Here is a 15518-nt window from a genome sequence, read left to right as displayed (position 1 = left end):
TTGGGCTGATTCAAACACACTATTACATCATGTTAACTACCTATTCCCATTACTTTGAGCATTTTTATCTATAAATGGTTTAATTTTAGCAACTGTACCATTTTCATTTAAAAAAAACTCTTTCCACATTTAAAATGATTGAAATATTTTAATTCAATAAATGAAATACAAAAAACCTCAGTAGCTACAACCATGGAGATGATCATTTAAACAATAAGAGGAAAATGCTTTAAATTATACTATTTAAACTTCCTTCATCACTATTTAAATTTCATTCATTATATAGCACTTCATCTCAGCATCCACAATTTTAACAAATGCTTGGAAAGATTTTTGTTCAGAAACAGACGCTGGTCTGACAGAAACACATTTGAAAATATTCTTTTTCTGGTCATAGTTTCCAACACACCTATGAACTCGGCCTCTAATCAGTCTTGGAAGTTCGCGATCCTGTTTTTTAAAAAAAATAAATATCAATGGAGTTATTTACTTCATCCGAATTTCCATTTTTTTAAACTAGTAATATGACCAATTAAATATGAATCACACCAAAATGCTGTAATTCCCTCACCTGATTTAGGGCCCCACCACTGATAAGACCATTACAGCTAGGCATATATGGGTGCCTTATCACAGAGGAAGGATCTTCCCTTGGGTAGAGCTTCTTACAAGCTAGTGGGCTGTTGTTTCTTAAAAGACTGAGTAACTCCCAATGTAATGGTACATGAATTATTCACTTTATTAGACTGCTTAGAGTTCAACTTCCAGTAGACAGCTGACCAAGTAGTTCAGACCAAGTCTGAACAGCTGGATGAAATATTTTAAAATCTTCTTCTAGATACTAGAGAGATATCAATGCAATGAGGGATTAGAGAGGCTCCAATCTAGGAAAGTACAGGAGTCCAAAATGGGACTTGACACTTAGGGATGTTTCCCCTTGAGGTTATCTGTCAAGGATAGTCAAGGCAACTGAGAGTATAAGAAACTGAGCAGACCTTTGACAGGCTCCTAGGACTGAGTAATAAATAATGGAATCAGAGGCTACCAAGGAAGAGAGATTCTAGTCACCACTCCCACCCTCATCCCTGGCTTAGGGGTTGGGACCCACAAGTGCTATGCCTTAATGGGATCAGTAAAATGGAAAAAGACCAGGCACCATCAAATCCTCTCAATCATGAATAAAAGTAAAGTATTCTGGAATTACTTTCCCCAAATGTCATAAAAATCACTAGTTATAAAAGGTAGTAGTGGTAATTGCTAAATTGCTAATTGTGTATGTTTATATACATGCTCTATGATGCAGTGATTTTACTCCTACATATATGCTCAACAGAAATGTGTGCATATGCACAAGAGACATATATAAGAATATTCACAGAACATTATTCATAACAGCAAAAAATCTGGAAACTCGAATGCTGCCAACAGTAGAATGAAAAGCTAAATTGCTTTACAATGGAATATTGTGAATGGAAATATAAATAAATGGACTATAGTTACATAAAACAACACTGATGAATCTAACAAACATTGTGTTGAGGGAAAGACATAAAAGATGTATCATATAATAGTATTTATATAAGATTCAAAACTAAATAGAATTAATTTGTGATACTAAGTCATGATAGTAGTTGCTTTCAGGTAGGAGACAGGACATAGTGAATGAGAGGAGACACAGGATGAATGGGGTGACAGCAATGTTCTATTTCTTAGCCTTGGGAATGTTCACTTTGGGATATTTTATAGGTACTTCTTAGAATTGTACAATTCTGATTTGTATACTTTTAGGCATATGCTATACTTCAATAAAAAAATTAAAACTTAATAGACTAGAGAAAAATAAGCATTAAAGGTATTATAGAAATTAATAATATAATTACTATTTCTTGATCATTTATTATGTGTCAGATGCTGTATATTCCTATGTTTTATTATCTAATCTCCAAAATAATCTTTTAAAGTAGGAATTAGTCTCTCCATTTTACAGATTAAAACAACTCAGGAAATTAGTAGCTTACTCAAGGCCGCAAAGCTAGTAAATGGTGGAGTAAAAATTGGAATACAAGTCTGATTTCAGAATTAAGGGCTTTTTCAAAATTAATACCAAACTCTTCTACAAGTATGTAAATCTTACAAAATCCCCAGCCTCCTTGGTCACCTGCAGACTTGTCACCAAGAGTCTTTCCTATAACCCAGCCCACTCCTCGCCTTCCTCCAATTTCAGAACCACTATCCCTGCACACTCTGGTGATTATAAACTACTTACAATTTCCTCTACAATCCATGCTTTCTCTCAACATCATGTCTTTGCATATGCCACCCTCTCACCTAAGAATGCATTCCTCCCACCTCTCTCCTCCCCCAACCAATTTTGGTTTCATTTAGTACTCTTTAAATACGTAAGATAAGATAGATTACATTCTTCGAAATCTTTCTCTGATCTGCCCATCCTTCCTATCTTTTATATTTATAGCACATGGTACATACCTTTACCATACCATTTATCATACCACAGTATAACAATTATGTAATTCTTTCTGAAATTATAATAAACTCTTTGAGAGGAAGAGCTATTTAGCACTTTTTATATTATATCCCACTTTGTATCCCTTACATCTAGCACAGTACCTGGCATATAGCAGATTATCTATATTAACTGAACAAATAAACTTTAAGGTAAGAACTGAAGCCAAACAAAATGTTGAAAGTACTACTAAATTGTTAACAGAATTTCTACTGCAATGGAATTACAGCCCACACTTGTATGTTTTGTTGGCACAGGCTTTGCAAGGAATATTTGACATACTTACTATTTCATAAAATACACAAGACAGAGTATTTTTCCCATCTCGCATAAGGAAATTCTTCGAATAATATGGACCAGGTGTAACGGCTGAATCGAGAACAGCTAAGCAAAATTAAAATGGGGGTAGGGAGAATCAGTGCTGGTAAAATGCAAATAAAATTTAACAGTGAAGAGTGATGTTTAAATAACTATTCCTACACCAAACTCTTCTAGTTTTATTTATACAATAATAAAGATAACATCTTTAGAGGGAACAATATTTCTGAAACTGTTTTATACTAAGGAAAACAATATTTCTGGCCCTCCCCAACTCAGGCATTAAGTCAGAGCCCTTCTAACAACCTTTCCAGTTTTAACATTATCAATTTGAAGACTACTACCATAAATAACCAAATAAATCTTAAGTCACACAAATCAATGACATATCCAGAGTGAAGAAAATCCTAATAAACCATAATCTCCTTTTGCAACTGTTATTTTTAAGATCCTCTAGGTACTGGAATGCGTGGGTGGCTCAGTTAAGCATCTGCCTTCACCTCAGGTCATGATCCCAGGGTCCTGGGACTGAGCCCCACATTGGGCTCCCTGCTCAGAGTGGAGTCCGCCTTCTCTCTTTCCTCCTCACTCGTGCTCTCTCTCACTATCTCTGTCTCTCTCTCAAATAAATAAATTAAAAAAAATATTCCCCTAGGTATTCCAATAGACATTCAAAACTATTGTTCAAATAGTATTACTGAGGTTTTTTGAAGTACTATACCTACCCAATATTTCAAAAAGAAGTACAGTTTTCTGTGCATGTTCACGCCAGTACTTCATGCTTTCAATAACTGCAGATATAATTCTTAAAGAATTATCTTTTTCCTTAAGCTTTAACTGGTATAATGAGCTTCCCTTTTGAAAAATAAAAACAGCATTAGAAAAACTTCTCATTTTTTTCATCATACTCTTTAACTTTCCACGTAGAGATTCTAGGTCCTTGTGTATAAAATGTATAAAGTATGTTTCAAAAACTATTGAAAATTTTAGTACATCCTTTAGTACATTCTAAATTAAAGACATTAGCACTTTATAGGAAGAGAAACCAGGATATACTTGGAGAAAATCAAGAAGAGAATTGTTTGTGTGGACATTCACTCACTCATTTATTTATTGAATTTTTAAGAGAATTATTTATATGGACATTCATTCATTTATTAAATATTTTTAAAGCATTGTGTGCCAATCTTGTAATAAACTCAAGTAAGTAAAACATAGTTCCTTTCCCTAATGTGTCCACACCCTAAGAGGGGGCCAGAAACATTCACTCATTCATTCCAAAGGTACTTACTGGCATTTACTACGTGTCAAATGTGGGTAATAAGGAAATAGCACCGTACTTGAAACAGACAAGATATCTCATAGATTTTGCCCTCTAATGGAGGATTCAGAAAATAAATACATAATAGAATATCGGGAATTGATATATACTATGAATAAAAAAACAGGGTAAAAGGATAAAAAGAAACAGGAATTAATACTTTAAATAGGTTATTAAGTGAGGACTAAGGGAATAGCAAAGTTAAAGACCCTGAGATGGGAATGTGTTTGGCATTTTTAAAGATGAACTAAGAATACAGTATGTTAAGGTACTAACCTGCGGGGGTAGCACACTTCCTTTGTGAGGGTGGGGGCACATCAAACAACACTTGGTGGGACTTTTTCCAACTACAATTACCTTCCTTCCTCCTCCCCTTCCTAACCAAGACATGAATGCCTCCCATTGAGAGCTACTGCCATAATATGCAGCTGTTACTCAGGTAACTGTATCATATCATTCTTGTGTCCAAGGAAACATAAGGTTGAAAGCCACTATGATATATGCTGCATTAGTCAGGTTTCTAGCAAAAAAAAAATTTACTCCAAATGGCTTGTTGAAAAGACTTCTTATGGGTATATGGGCAGAACAAATACAGGGTATTTAAGCCCTCAAACCTAACAACAATAAGAGACTTCTGTCATTCCTAGGCTGAAAGGACAAGGGAAGAAAATAAAATCACATCTGTGAAAGCTGGACTCATGGAGGGGCTATATCATTTAGGAACAACTACTGCCTACAACATAACATTTAAAAAGGGAGAAAATGGGAAAACCCAACCTCCTCTCCACCCTCTGATTTCCTGCCAGTGACTCTCACTGGCTGACCCCTAACAAGAGCTAGCCTAGTGACCTCAGGATGATGCACTATGCAGGACAACTCATCTTTCCAGAGCACAGAGAAGACAGAGAGTAAAAAATCTATTGGACCAGGGGACAAGGAAAGAAGGTAGTGAACAACTAGCATACATAATATATAAAAGATATTTACAAAGAACAATTGAAGAAAGGAGTGGTGAGAGGAGGAAGTAAGACTGAAGTACAGGTATAGGGAAAAATATAAACCAAAGCAGAGTCATATTACAATGCATATCATGTTCAGAGAATCGTGAAGGGTCTGAAATGACTAGTCTATTAGAGAATTTGTAGATTATGGAATATGAAGCTGGAAAGATAAAATAAACTGTGGCCTGCAGTCCAAATCTAATCTGTTTTTGTAAACTTTTATTGGAACACAGCTAAGCCTATTCATTTATATATTGTCTATGGCTGCTTTCAAGCTACAATGGCAGAATTGAGTGTATAGCTAAGAAAGGCCATATGACCCATGAAGTAAAAAATATTTTCTATCTGACCCTTTATAAAAAGAGTATGCTAACCCCTGTTATATATAAAAAAAAAAAACTTAGACTGACATATGAAGAACTGGGAGAATTTCTGTAAGTAATGGATAAACTCTTATCATCTCCATAATCAGTCAACAGTGAAATTCAGAACCCGGTAGGACACTCTAAAGCAACTATGAAAAGGACCAGCCACTCACAACCTCTAAGGAAATATTCTGGAAACATTTATATACACCAATGAAACTAGATATTTGTCTTTATCATGAAATACATGCCATTACATTGATTTTAAATGCTCTTATCTTTGTTACCTAAATATTTCATATGTTTAAATGTAAATATTCCATATTTAAAAGTTTACCTGGAGAGTGCTTTTTTCTGGAATATCATCCAACATTTTCTTCTTAAACTGATTTTGTTGAAAGTTAGGCTTAACTGCCTGTAATGCACTGTTTTTGTCTAGACCTCCCATTGTAGAGCCAGGTATTTTTGAGGAATGTGCTTGTCTGAGTACTTCAGTTTCTCTTTGGTGAGATGAGTTAAGAGGTTCTGATACTCTTAACTGCTTCCCTTGTTGAGTTCCCCAACTCCTTGGACAAGAATTTATTCCATCATTTGCCACCAAGTTTGTTCTTTCGCACTGAGGCCTAACATCATTTCTATCCCAAGTTTTCCAGCTGGTCTTTTTGTTGCCATCTCTGAAGCTGTAATAGTTTGTTTTTAATATTAGATTTGTTTCTATATATTTTTATTTTAAAAAATTAATAGTGAAAAATTGTGGATTATAAAGTACTTTGTAACTACTGACTAGTTAGAAATTCCAAATACATTTTCACAACAACCCTACAATACATTATACTTCTCTTTTTGGGTGAGGAAACTGAGAGAAGGAAGTAACTTGCCTGATGTTATACAAGTTACTATCAATCTGGAACTCTGAGAATCCTAGTCTCCCAACTCAGAGCCCAATGCTAAAAAGTATATTTTTAAACTACATAAAAGCTTTAATACGACAGTGGTTGTCTCTGAGTGGTAGGAGTCTAAGGATATCTGCCTACTTCCTTATATGTTTATTTTAAAATTTTCTACAAAGTAAAATTTTAATAAGCTAAACTATGGCTTAAAGGTGATTTTAAGTCACAAGGAGACACTGGGTGTTATACTGTATGTCAACAAATTGAATTTAAATATTTTAAAAAATGAAAACAAAACAAATCATAAGGAGAATAAATATAGACAGTGTAGATAACATTTGATTAGAAATTTTGTACTTTTACTATATAGCTTTAAAGCCTGACTTATGAATCTGTTGCAACATTTTAGCAGCTACATTAATCTAAGTGAGTTACATTAGGTGATGAGAACATGAAGTTAATAAGGCCAAAATCAGAAGTATAATCTCTAAGCAGATTAGTTAAGAGTTCCACAGGGAGAAACTAGTCCAGGTCACAAATTCTTATTTCTGAATAATTTTCCTGAAAAATATCACCAGTATCACAAGGGGGCAAATAATACAACTCATCCCTTGTTAAAGAAAATAATCCAAAGAAAGGTCCAGGTTCCCTAGCTACCAGGCACAAGTCCAGACTGTATGGGGCCTGAAGCATGTAAAATGTGGCCTTCTTAATTAGGTGCAAAATTAGGTATGAAAATAATGAGAAAAGAAATCACAAATAATTTCAAACTTTTAAAAGTTGATGGATATCACAAACATCACAATATCCAGGAAAAATACTACTAGTATTTTTATTAATTAACTGCCTGATACACCTCTATAAAAATTCTTCCTACATTGATAACCTCTTCACATGACAATTTTATTTTCAATAGAAAGAACAGAAACCAAAATTTACCTTTCCTCTTTTATAGCTATGAAAATTACATTTCTTATCAGTTTAGTAAAGTTTCTTTCCGCTTTACAACTCATTGGTAAACAGCACATCTACAAGTTCCTCCACATTTTTGTCTAGGAGGTGGTCCTGGCGTGGGGACAAGTCCTGGAAGAACTACAGTCCTTTGTTCTTCCTGGGTGAGCACACAGAACATCTGGCTGTTTCAGCAGCCAATTCAGCTCAGCCAGGTCCTCAACATCCCAACCAGACCATGAAAGGTGCTTAAGTTGTAGTGGCTTCTGAGCAGGGCAGAATAGTGTTTCCCTTGGATCCTTCTCCTTGGATCTAGGCATCCAATGAGATCCCCCAAGAACAAACTCTTATTGGGGCTACATGGATATGAAGGTAAAGCACAGGTTCTAAACCTAAGCACAGAACGAGTTAAAAGAGCTTCAGCAGATAACCAGCTGCCTAGTTGGGTTTTCTACTTTTAGAAAGTTGCTCCTGGATTTCTGTTGTTATATTCCAACTGTCTAGTAGATTATCTATTATTTCAAAGTGGAATATCTGATACTGTCTGTCCAGATTACAATCTGTTGCCTAACTCTCTAATGCCAGTCAAAAATGGATTTTCTTGTAGTACCTGCAGCTGAAACTGTGCCTCCAAGGACCATCTCAAATCACTGAATGGCCTAGTTAATAAGCCCTGGTCCTAAAGAAAGTAACTAATTGGTTCTGAGGAAATTAGCGTGATCAAAACTAATTTTAAAAAATACAAACTGTTTTGATGTATTTATTAACCATTAAAAGTTTCTCCCCTTTAAAAAATATGGTATCTCTAATAAAAGTGAAGATAATATTAACTTTACAGGATTGCTGTAAGGATTATTAAAATAACGTATCAAAAGCACTAAACAAGACTGAAACATGATATATATTTGATGTTGTTTTTCCAATATTTTGTTCGCAAAATTAGTTCCTTCAGTAGTTAGTAGTTACTCAATACTAAAATCCAACCTAACCAATAATCCATATCCTTTTCCTATCTATTTTTAATATTTAAGGATTAAACTTAGATCCTTATGGCAATGATCCAGAAGATGGTCCTCTTCATTTCCTGTGTACCTGCCATTGTTTATGCATATGCATTTTGATCATCTTTCTTTCTTATTCTGTTCTGTTTACCATGGAGCTGACTGTCTTACTAGGGTAAAATTGACTATTCTATTTGGTTGTCAATTTCTGAGTATATCCAACACTAAAAGACAATTATTCCTGACTCTTCACCTATTATCAATTATATTATTAATGATTCATAGCAGGGTGATAAATATTGGCAGAAATTTCATTATAATATGAAGAATTCTTTGGAAACATACTGACAAATTACCTATTTTTAAAGTTTTATATACCATTTTTAAAATTCTTTTATAAAAACATAGCTTATACTGCTATGGCTAGTTACTATTAAGTATAAAAACTTCCTAAATGTAATTTTGTCTGAGAAAGGAAGAAGAGAAGGAGGAGAGGGAATGAAGGAGATAAAAGGTGGGGAAGGAGAAAGTATCGAAAAAAGAAATCTTAAGTAAACTCACCTCCAATGACTTTTGCTTCTTTCAGTATTTGATTGAATAGACTTAGACACAGAATCTTGACTTCTCAGAGGATGAGAAACTGAATGTGGTATTACCCTTTCAAAGAAACATGTCTTATTAAATATTAATAGTTTGTTTCCAAACTAAGAAATGTAAAATATACACTGAAGAATAACATCAGTCAGTAACAGATACATAGAGTCACTGGTACATATTTTTCCACCTACCCTGTGTTCATTGTTTTCATTAAAGGAGGCAACTCTGGATTCACAGCTTCCCAGGCCCAATCTCAAAAGATACAAGTAACAAAGATAAAAAGTAAGATAGGTAGCCTTTTAAAAAAATAATTAATTCATACGTATTTAATTGGTGGGAAACTAAAAGTTTGAAGAAAAGGTCTTGAAAATATGGATGTGTTCAACAGTACTTTGTTGTGGAATCTGTCACAACCTACCTTATTAATTTTTATAGGTGTCTTTCTTCCCCATTGTATTTTAAGCAAAATTAATAGTTTGTATCTTTTCCACGATCAATTCTAGTGCAGTATCTTGTACTTTGTAGTATAAATTCATTGTAATCAATGTTTCTTAAATTTTTTTGACCCCAACCCACGGCAAAAAATAATTCATAAAAAAATACATCATAGCCCAGCACATATGCGCGCGCGTGCGTGTATACAAAGGAGTGATGTGTGATGCACTCTGTGTGTGATGCACTCTGTATTTTCTATTCTCTTCTATTTCTTTCTTTAAAGAAGCAGAGCCATATATTAGTAAGTTTTTTGAAGGCAGAGACCATATCTATTACAGACATAAATGTTTCCTGACCAGACTAATGGATCAAGATAAAACTTGAAAAACACTGATCTAGCCTTATCTCTTACCCAATGTAAGACTCTCATTACATCTCTGACAGATAGTAATCCTGCTCAGAACTTGGACAGTTCAGTACTTCAGGAGGATGAACATTTCCCTATTGAGTAGCTTCAAATGTTATTTTTCTAGGACAACATTCATGCTATTCACAAAAACATTTTAAATGTCAGAGAATTTTTTAGATGGCATAGGATAACTAGATAAATGCCCATTTATGCATATCCATGTGAATTTTTATGTTTTATCCATAAAAATGAAAATAATCTTTTATCCATAAAAATGAAAATAATATAAAATTCCTACTATGAATTCCTCAAATGTAGAAGAAAAGAAAAGAATCATAGCTTTACAAGCAGACTAAGGCCTATGGTTGCATGCTGGATGGAATTAACATATATATATCTCAAATATATATATATTTTATTAACATATATATCAAATACATATCAAATACGTATTTGTTAAGTATATATAAAAATATAACATATAATATATATAGAGAGATTGATTTTTAAATTCTAGTTGCAAAAGATCCTATGAAAGATTTTTAAAGTATGTTCAAAAACCTATAAATGTATATAACCAGCATATATTAAGTATATTTCAGAAAGCCTGCCTGTCCATGCCTTGTTCTGAATAGAAATAAAAGGTCAGCAGATATTAAGACCTCTCAGCACCCACCACCACAGCTAATTGTTGCAGAGATGAGAGGCCTAATAATAAAGCTAAACTAGAATTTTAATGACCTTAACTGAACCAAAGCTATCTCTAGAATTTAATCAAAAGATATAGAAGGCAATCAACAGTGGACTCTGAGAACTAGAACTCAAAGGCTATGTTGACTCCCAGCAAGGACATGGGCTAGTTGAAGTTATAAGGAAGCCAACTCGATGAGAGAAATGAAGCAACAAATGAAGAAAGGCAAAAATGTTATCAGAAGAGAAAAAGGCCAAGCAGTAAAAATTTCAGGTTTCTATCCTTCCTAAGGTCTAAATTTTCTCTCATTTTTCCTGTGCTCACATGCACCCATATCCCAATTCCTGAGATAACCCGAGTGTCCCCATTCTTTATCACCACATGCCTAAGCCACAATATCCATATAACTTGGAAAAGAAAAAACAAATCTTTACAATGTGAGCTACAACTTCATTAGAACAAAGTCTCCAGATCTAAGATACTCCATTTAAATGCGAAGCCACCCTTGTAGACAAGGAAACTCAAACTACTGTACTGGAATGTTCAGAAAGAGCCAAGTAATCCCTATATTTGGATAGAGGAAAGAAGAAAAAAAATAAACTTTCTATTTCCATTATAATAAAATAAAAATGGTAATTTTCTACATTCCTAATTCTTATTTTCTGAAAATTTTCACCTTATTTTCTTACCTGGTGGTAGAGGAGGGAAATCATAACTGTCGGAAGCAGTACTGACACTTGGATCATTTGTAAGTGGATTGGAAGTTAATGGCTGTCTATTCCTCTTCTTCTGATTGAACAATGGTACAGGCAAACAGCCTAAATTCAATGTACCAATAAATTAGTACAAAATAGGCAAATAATCAGGTCTAGTTATAGGATAACTGAGTATAACAACTACTTTGTCTACTTCTATGTGTTATTTTATATTTATTACAGATTTATTTCTACATCTTTGAATTGGTCTTTACATTCTTTTTAAGGTCCCAAATAACCTCATTTGTCTCTGTAACAACTCCTTTCCTGTTCTACATTAACACTGGTTTAATTTCTCTTGTTTGGAAGTAATTCCCATTTCCTTCCTCACGCCTCAACCCTTTCCAAATCCACTTTTTGTTTTCCTTATTTTTCTTCTGCGCTTGCTTATTACCATGTCAACTGGAGGGGACCCTGCAAGTACAATAGAGGTGAAGGAGAACCAAACTCTAACCCATGCTTTCTTTCTTTTTTTTTTTTTTTAATTTTTTTTTAACCCATGCTTTCTAAAACACTAGGCACTCTTTGGACTATGAGAGCACACCCTTTAAGGCCATGGTTCTCCATCTTTAGTTTGACTAAGATTTACATGGAGTTGTGCTTAATATGCCAGTTCCTAGACCTCGCTCTCATATATTTTATTCAACAGATTTAGTTTAGAACCTAAAATTCTGGGCAACCCAGGTAGCTCAGCGGTTTAGTGCCGCCTTCAGCCCAGGGTGTGATTCTGGAGACCCGGGATCGAGTCCCACGTTGGGCTCCCTGCATGGAGCCTGCTTCTCCCTCTGCCTGTGTCTCTGCCTCTCTCTGTGTGTGTCTCTCATGAACAAAAAAACAAAACAAAACAAAAACAAAAAACAACAACAACAAAAAAAAACCCTAAAACCGCAATTTTAGCATGCACTCCAGGTATCTGTAATGCATATTTTCTGTGGATCATTTTGAGAATGCTTCAAGTGGTAATACTCACTCCACATGAGCATAAATAAATATTACTTCCAGGCCCTCCAGATGGGAGGCCTGAGATCTCAGGTCAAGCAAAAGAAGGGATCTCAGACCAAAAAAAGGGGTCCGAATAGCTTGCGTGGTGCCTAGATAGGACCCAAGCTTCCTAAATCTCAGTTCAGAGATCTTGCCACTCAATCATACTCTAGTTGGTCCATCAACGTGTACTATGGGAAAATAAAGACTCTGTGATAACTGTCTGATAAAAAGGCTGGGAAAATTATGTGAGCTCTGAAATCAGACTGCCTGGGTTTGAATCACAACTTCAAACTATAAACTTGGGCAATTTCCTTAAGTCATTGTGCTAATATGACATAACAGAGAAGCAGGCTAATCTGGTGATTAAGAGCATGGATGCTAGAGCCAGATTCCCAGGTTCAAATGCTGGCCCTGCCACTTCATAATTTACTTATTTAACCTCCCTGTGCCTCAGTTTCTCATCCAGGAAACAGGGATGATAATAGTAATACCTATCTCAGAGGACTGATGTGAGGATTAAATAAATTAGTACATATAATTAAATGGATAGAATACAATACAGCCACCATAAATAATAGCTATTCCTGTCTTCACTGTGCATTATCATCAGTCCCCTGGTTCTCTTCATTCTACTAACTAATAAATTGGGTAAGCAGAAATGGCAGGGTAAGTTGTTAGGGAGACAGAAATGCTTCTGGAAATATTTTAAATAAGTCGCAAATACAAATAGAAATAAATCTATTTCTTTGTTTTCAGCTTAAAAGTGAAAAACAACTCAAGTACATAGGGTTTCTAGAAAGAATACTAGGGTAAACCCAGGAATATTTCATTTTACTCCCACCTCTATCACTACAGGTTTTGTCTAAGTTATTTTAGTTCTTTGGACCTCTAAAGTAAAGAGGCTAGACTGTATGTTCAAACTTTTTAAAAGGTTCCTTCCAAAATGTTCCATCTATAAACTACACAAGGTTTACATGGTATATAAAAATATAGAGGGATCCCTGGGTGGCGCAGCGTTTGGCGCCTGCCTTTGGCCCAGGGCGCGATCCTGGAGACCCGGGATCGAATCCCACATCAGGCTCCCGGTGCATGGAGCCTGCTTCTCCCTCGGCCTATGTCTCTCCCTCTCTCTCTTTCTCTCTCTGTGACTATCATAAATAAAAATTTTTAAAAAATATATAGAAAAACTAAAATAAAAATGTAATAAATATTATTGAATAAAATGAATACCTGCTGTACTTCGAGTTGAACTTTCACTTGGGTTTCTCTTCATTTTCTTCAATACCAAAATCTGAAACTTTTCTTTAGCAATCCAAATTTACAAATGAAGCTGACAAAACCTTCAAAGAAAGAAATTTGTAACTCCTATGGTATCAACAAAAAATCAAGTTCCCAGCCTAGTAATTCACCGAAATTATGATTTAACACTCTGGTGTTATGCTATATGTTGGCAAATTGAACTCCAATTACAAAAAAAAATTTTTATCTTGACGAAGTCCCAATAGTTCATTTTTGCTTTTGTTTCTTTTGCCTTCGTGGATGTATCTTGCAAGAAGTTACTGTGGCCGAGTTCAAAAAGGGTGTTGCCTGTGTTCTTCTCTAGGATTTTGATGGAATCTTGTCTCACATTTAGATCTTTCATCCATTTTGAGTTTATCTTTGTGTGAAAGGGAATATAAGGGAAGGGAGAAGAAATGTATGGGAAATATCAGAAAGGGAGTCAGAACGTAAAGACTGCTAACTCTGGGAAACGAACTAGGGGTGGTAGAAGGGGAGGAGGGCGGGGGGGTGGGAGTGAATGGGTGACGGGCACTGGGGGTTATCCTGTATGTTAGTAAATTGAACACCAATAAAAATAAATTAAAAAAACAAAAACAAAAAAAAAATTTAAAAAAAAAACACCACTCTGGTTTCAAATCTAATAAGGGAAATACTTTACAGAATCTTTTGCTTCCTGAAATAAGAACTTACCATCTATTTCTCCAACTTTGTTAGGAATGGATTAGGACTGGGGTGGCTAAAACCTGGCTTCCTAAACATATGCGGATTCTCACACAGTCTACATCATGTATCTCAGGACCAAGCACCCACAATGAGACAGTTCTGAACCAGAATTACAAAGAAGGGAATGGACTACAACACGGGCAAAGCAGTGTGCTTACAAGGCTGGGGAGGAAACATAAAACAGCTGAACTAGCCCTGTGAGAACACGCTCTATCTCACCTTAGAACACTGGGCAGGTCACCTCCTTTGGCCATTAATTTGAGATCCCTGTATTATACAGCACCAAAGACAAAGGCCTCAATACCCAGAATAATTGTAACGGCGAGTTTCTGCTGTCTTTATAACTTCAACATGTGAACACAAGTTTTCTTCTACAACAAAATTCGTTGTGGTTTTTTTTTCCATGTTTAGCCTCCTAACATATTTCAATCCCAATCCAACAAACACCTACCACATGAAAAGGCAAAATACGAACCTCGAGAAGTTATTTCTGCTCCTACATTCACTATCCAAGGAGGAAAACGGGCATGAACACAATTTAGGAACAACGTAAATCACACTGAGGTAAACATTAATTTCCAGACGTCACTTATAGAAATAAAACTTGGGAAACCCCAAGAGGCAGCGGCTGCCTCTGCTTTGTTTTCACATCTTGGGCTTGAAGCCGGATACAGATCCAGGCCTTTAGGAAATATTCTTGAAGTCATTCTGGGGAGCAAGGCAGGTTCTGGCTTTCTTTCCTGGGCACAGAAATATCAAGCGAACTCACACTCCGCACCAGAGAGGGGCTCGCAAGGGCTCTTAGGCTTCTGAGTACCACACGAACATCAACAACGGGCGACGCCCTCCCCCACCGTGGGCTCTGGGTCCCCGAGATGCCCGAGCCCAGCTTCTGACTGGGCCCCAACGGCAGGAATGCGGTCGGCAGCGGCGACGTGCAAGAAGTCTGTTCGACGTCTACACGCGGCTACAACGCGCACACACCCCACCCAAAGACCTCAGCCGGAGTCCGGGGGCGCCTACTGTGGCGCCTCCTGGGCCGTCCAGTCAGGTCTGTGTTCTCTTCCAACGACCTGTCCCTGACCCAGGGGCTGGGGCAGTTTGGGAACTAGGGACAAACCTGCCTTCCCCTTCTGGGCCCTCCGGCCAACAGGACCCGCAGCCTCAACCTGCAGGTTTCTACGCCTCCAATAACCGTTGCTCGGTCGCGAACACACTCCAGTCAGCTACCGGCCGACGTCCCGGCCTCCGAAAAAGCGCGAGAAGTGGAGC

The 15518-nt window shown here is 36.2% G+C and overlaps 1 protein-coding gene across 4 annotated transcripts; it reads right to left on the bottom strand.

Moving 5' to 3' along the window:
• Positions 1-128: 128 nt before the first annotated feature.
• SPATA22 (spermatogenesis associated 22) lies at positions 129-15518 on the bottom strand. Of its 4 annotated transcripts, XM_077851685.1 has the most exons (10): positions 15367-15512; positions 14466-14693; positions 13473-13582; positions 11193-11321; positions 9160-9220; positions 8933-9028; positions 5867-6209; positions 3568-3697; positions 2811-2908; positions 129-450 (listed from the first exon to the last, which is right to left on the bottom strand). In XM_077851685.1, exons 3-10 carry the CDS (start codon positions 13513-13515, stop codon positions 265-267), a joined length of 1086 nt encoding a protein of 361 aa, XP_077707811.1. In that variant the 5' UTR covers positions 13516-13582; positions 14466-14693; positions 15367-15512; the 3' UTR covers positions 129-264. The 4 variants fall into 4 exon arrangements, with proteins under 4 accessions (XP_077707811.1, XP_077707810.1, XP_077707813.1 ...); XM_077851684.1 differs by lacking the exon at positions 14466-14693 and having other exon boundaries at positions 15367-15518; XM_077851687.1 differs by lacking the exon at positions 14466-14693 and having other exon boundaries at positions 15371-15512.

This window comes from Canis aureus, chromosome 16 (assembly GCF_053574225.1).
Source record: "Canis aureus isolate CA01 chromosome 16, VMU_Caureus_v.1.0, whole genome shotgun sequence".
Lineage (NCBI taxonomy): Eukaryota > Metazoa > Chordata > Mammalia > Carnivora > Canidae > Canis > Canis aureus.
The sequence above is the reverse complement of the archived record's forward strand: the minus strand, read 5'-3'. Positions and strand labels throughout refer to the sequence as shown.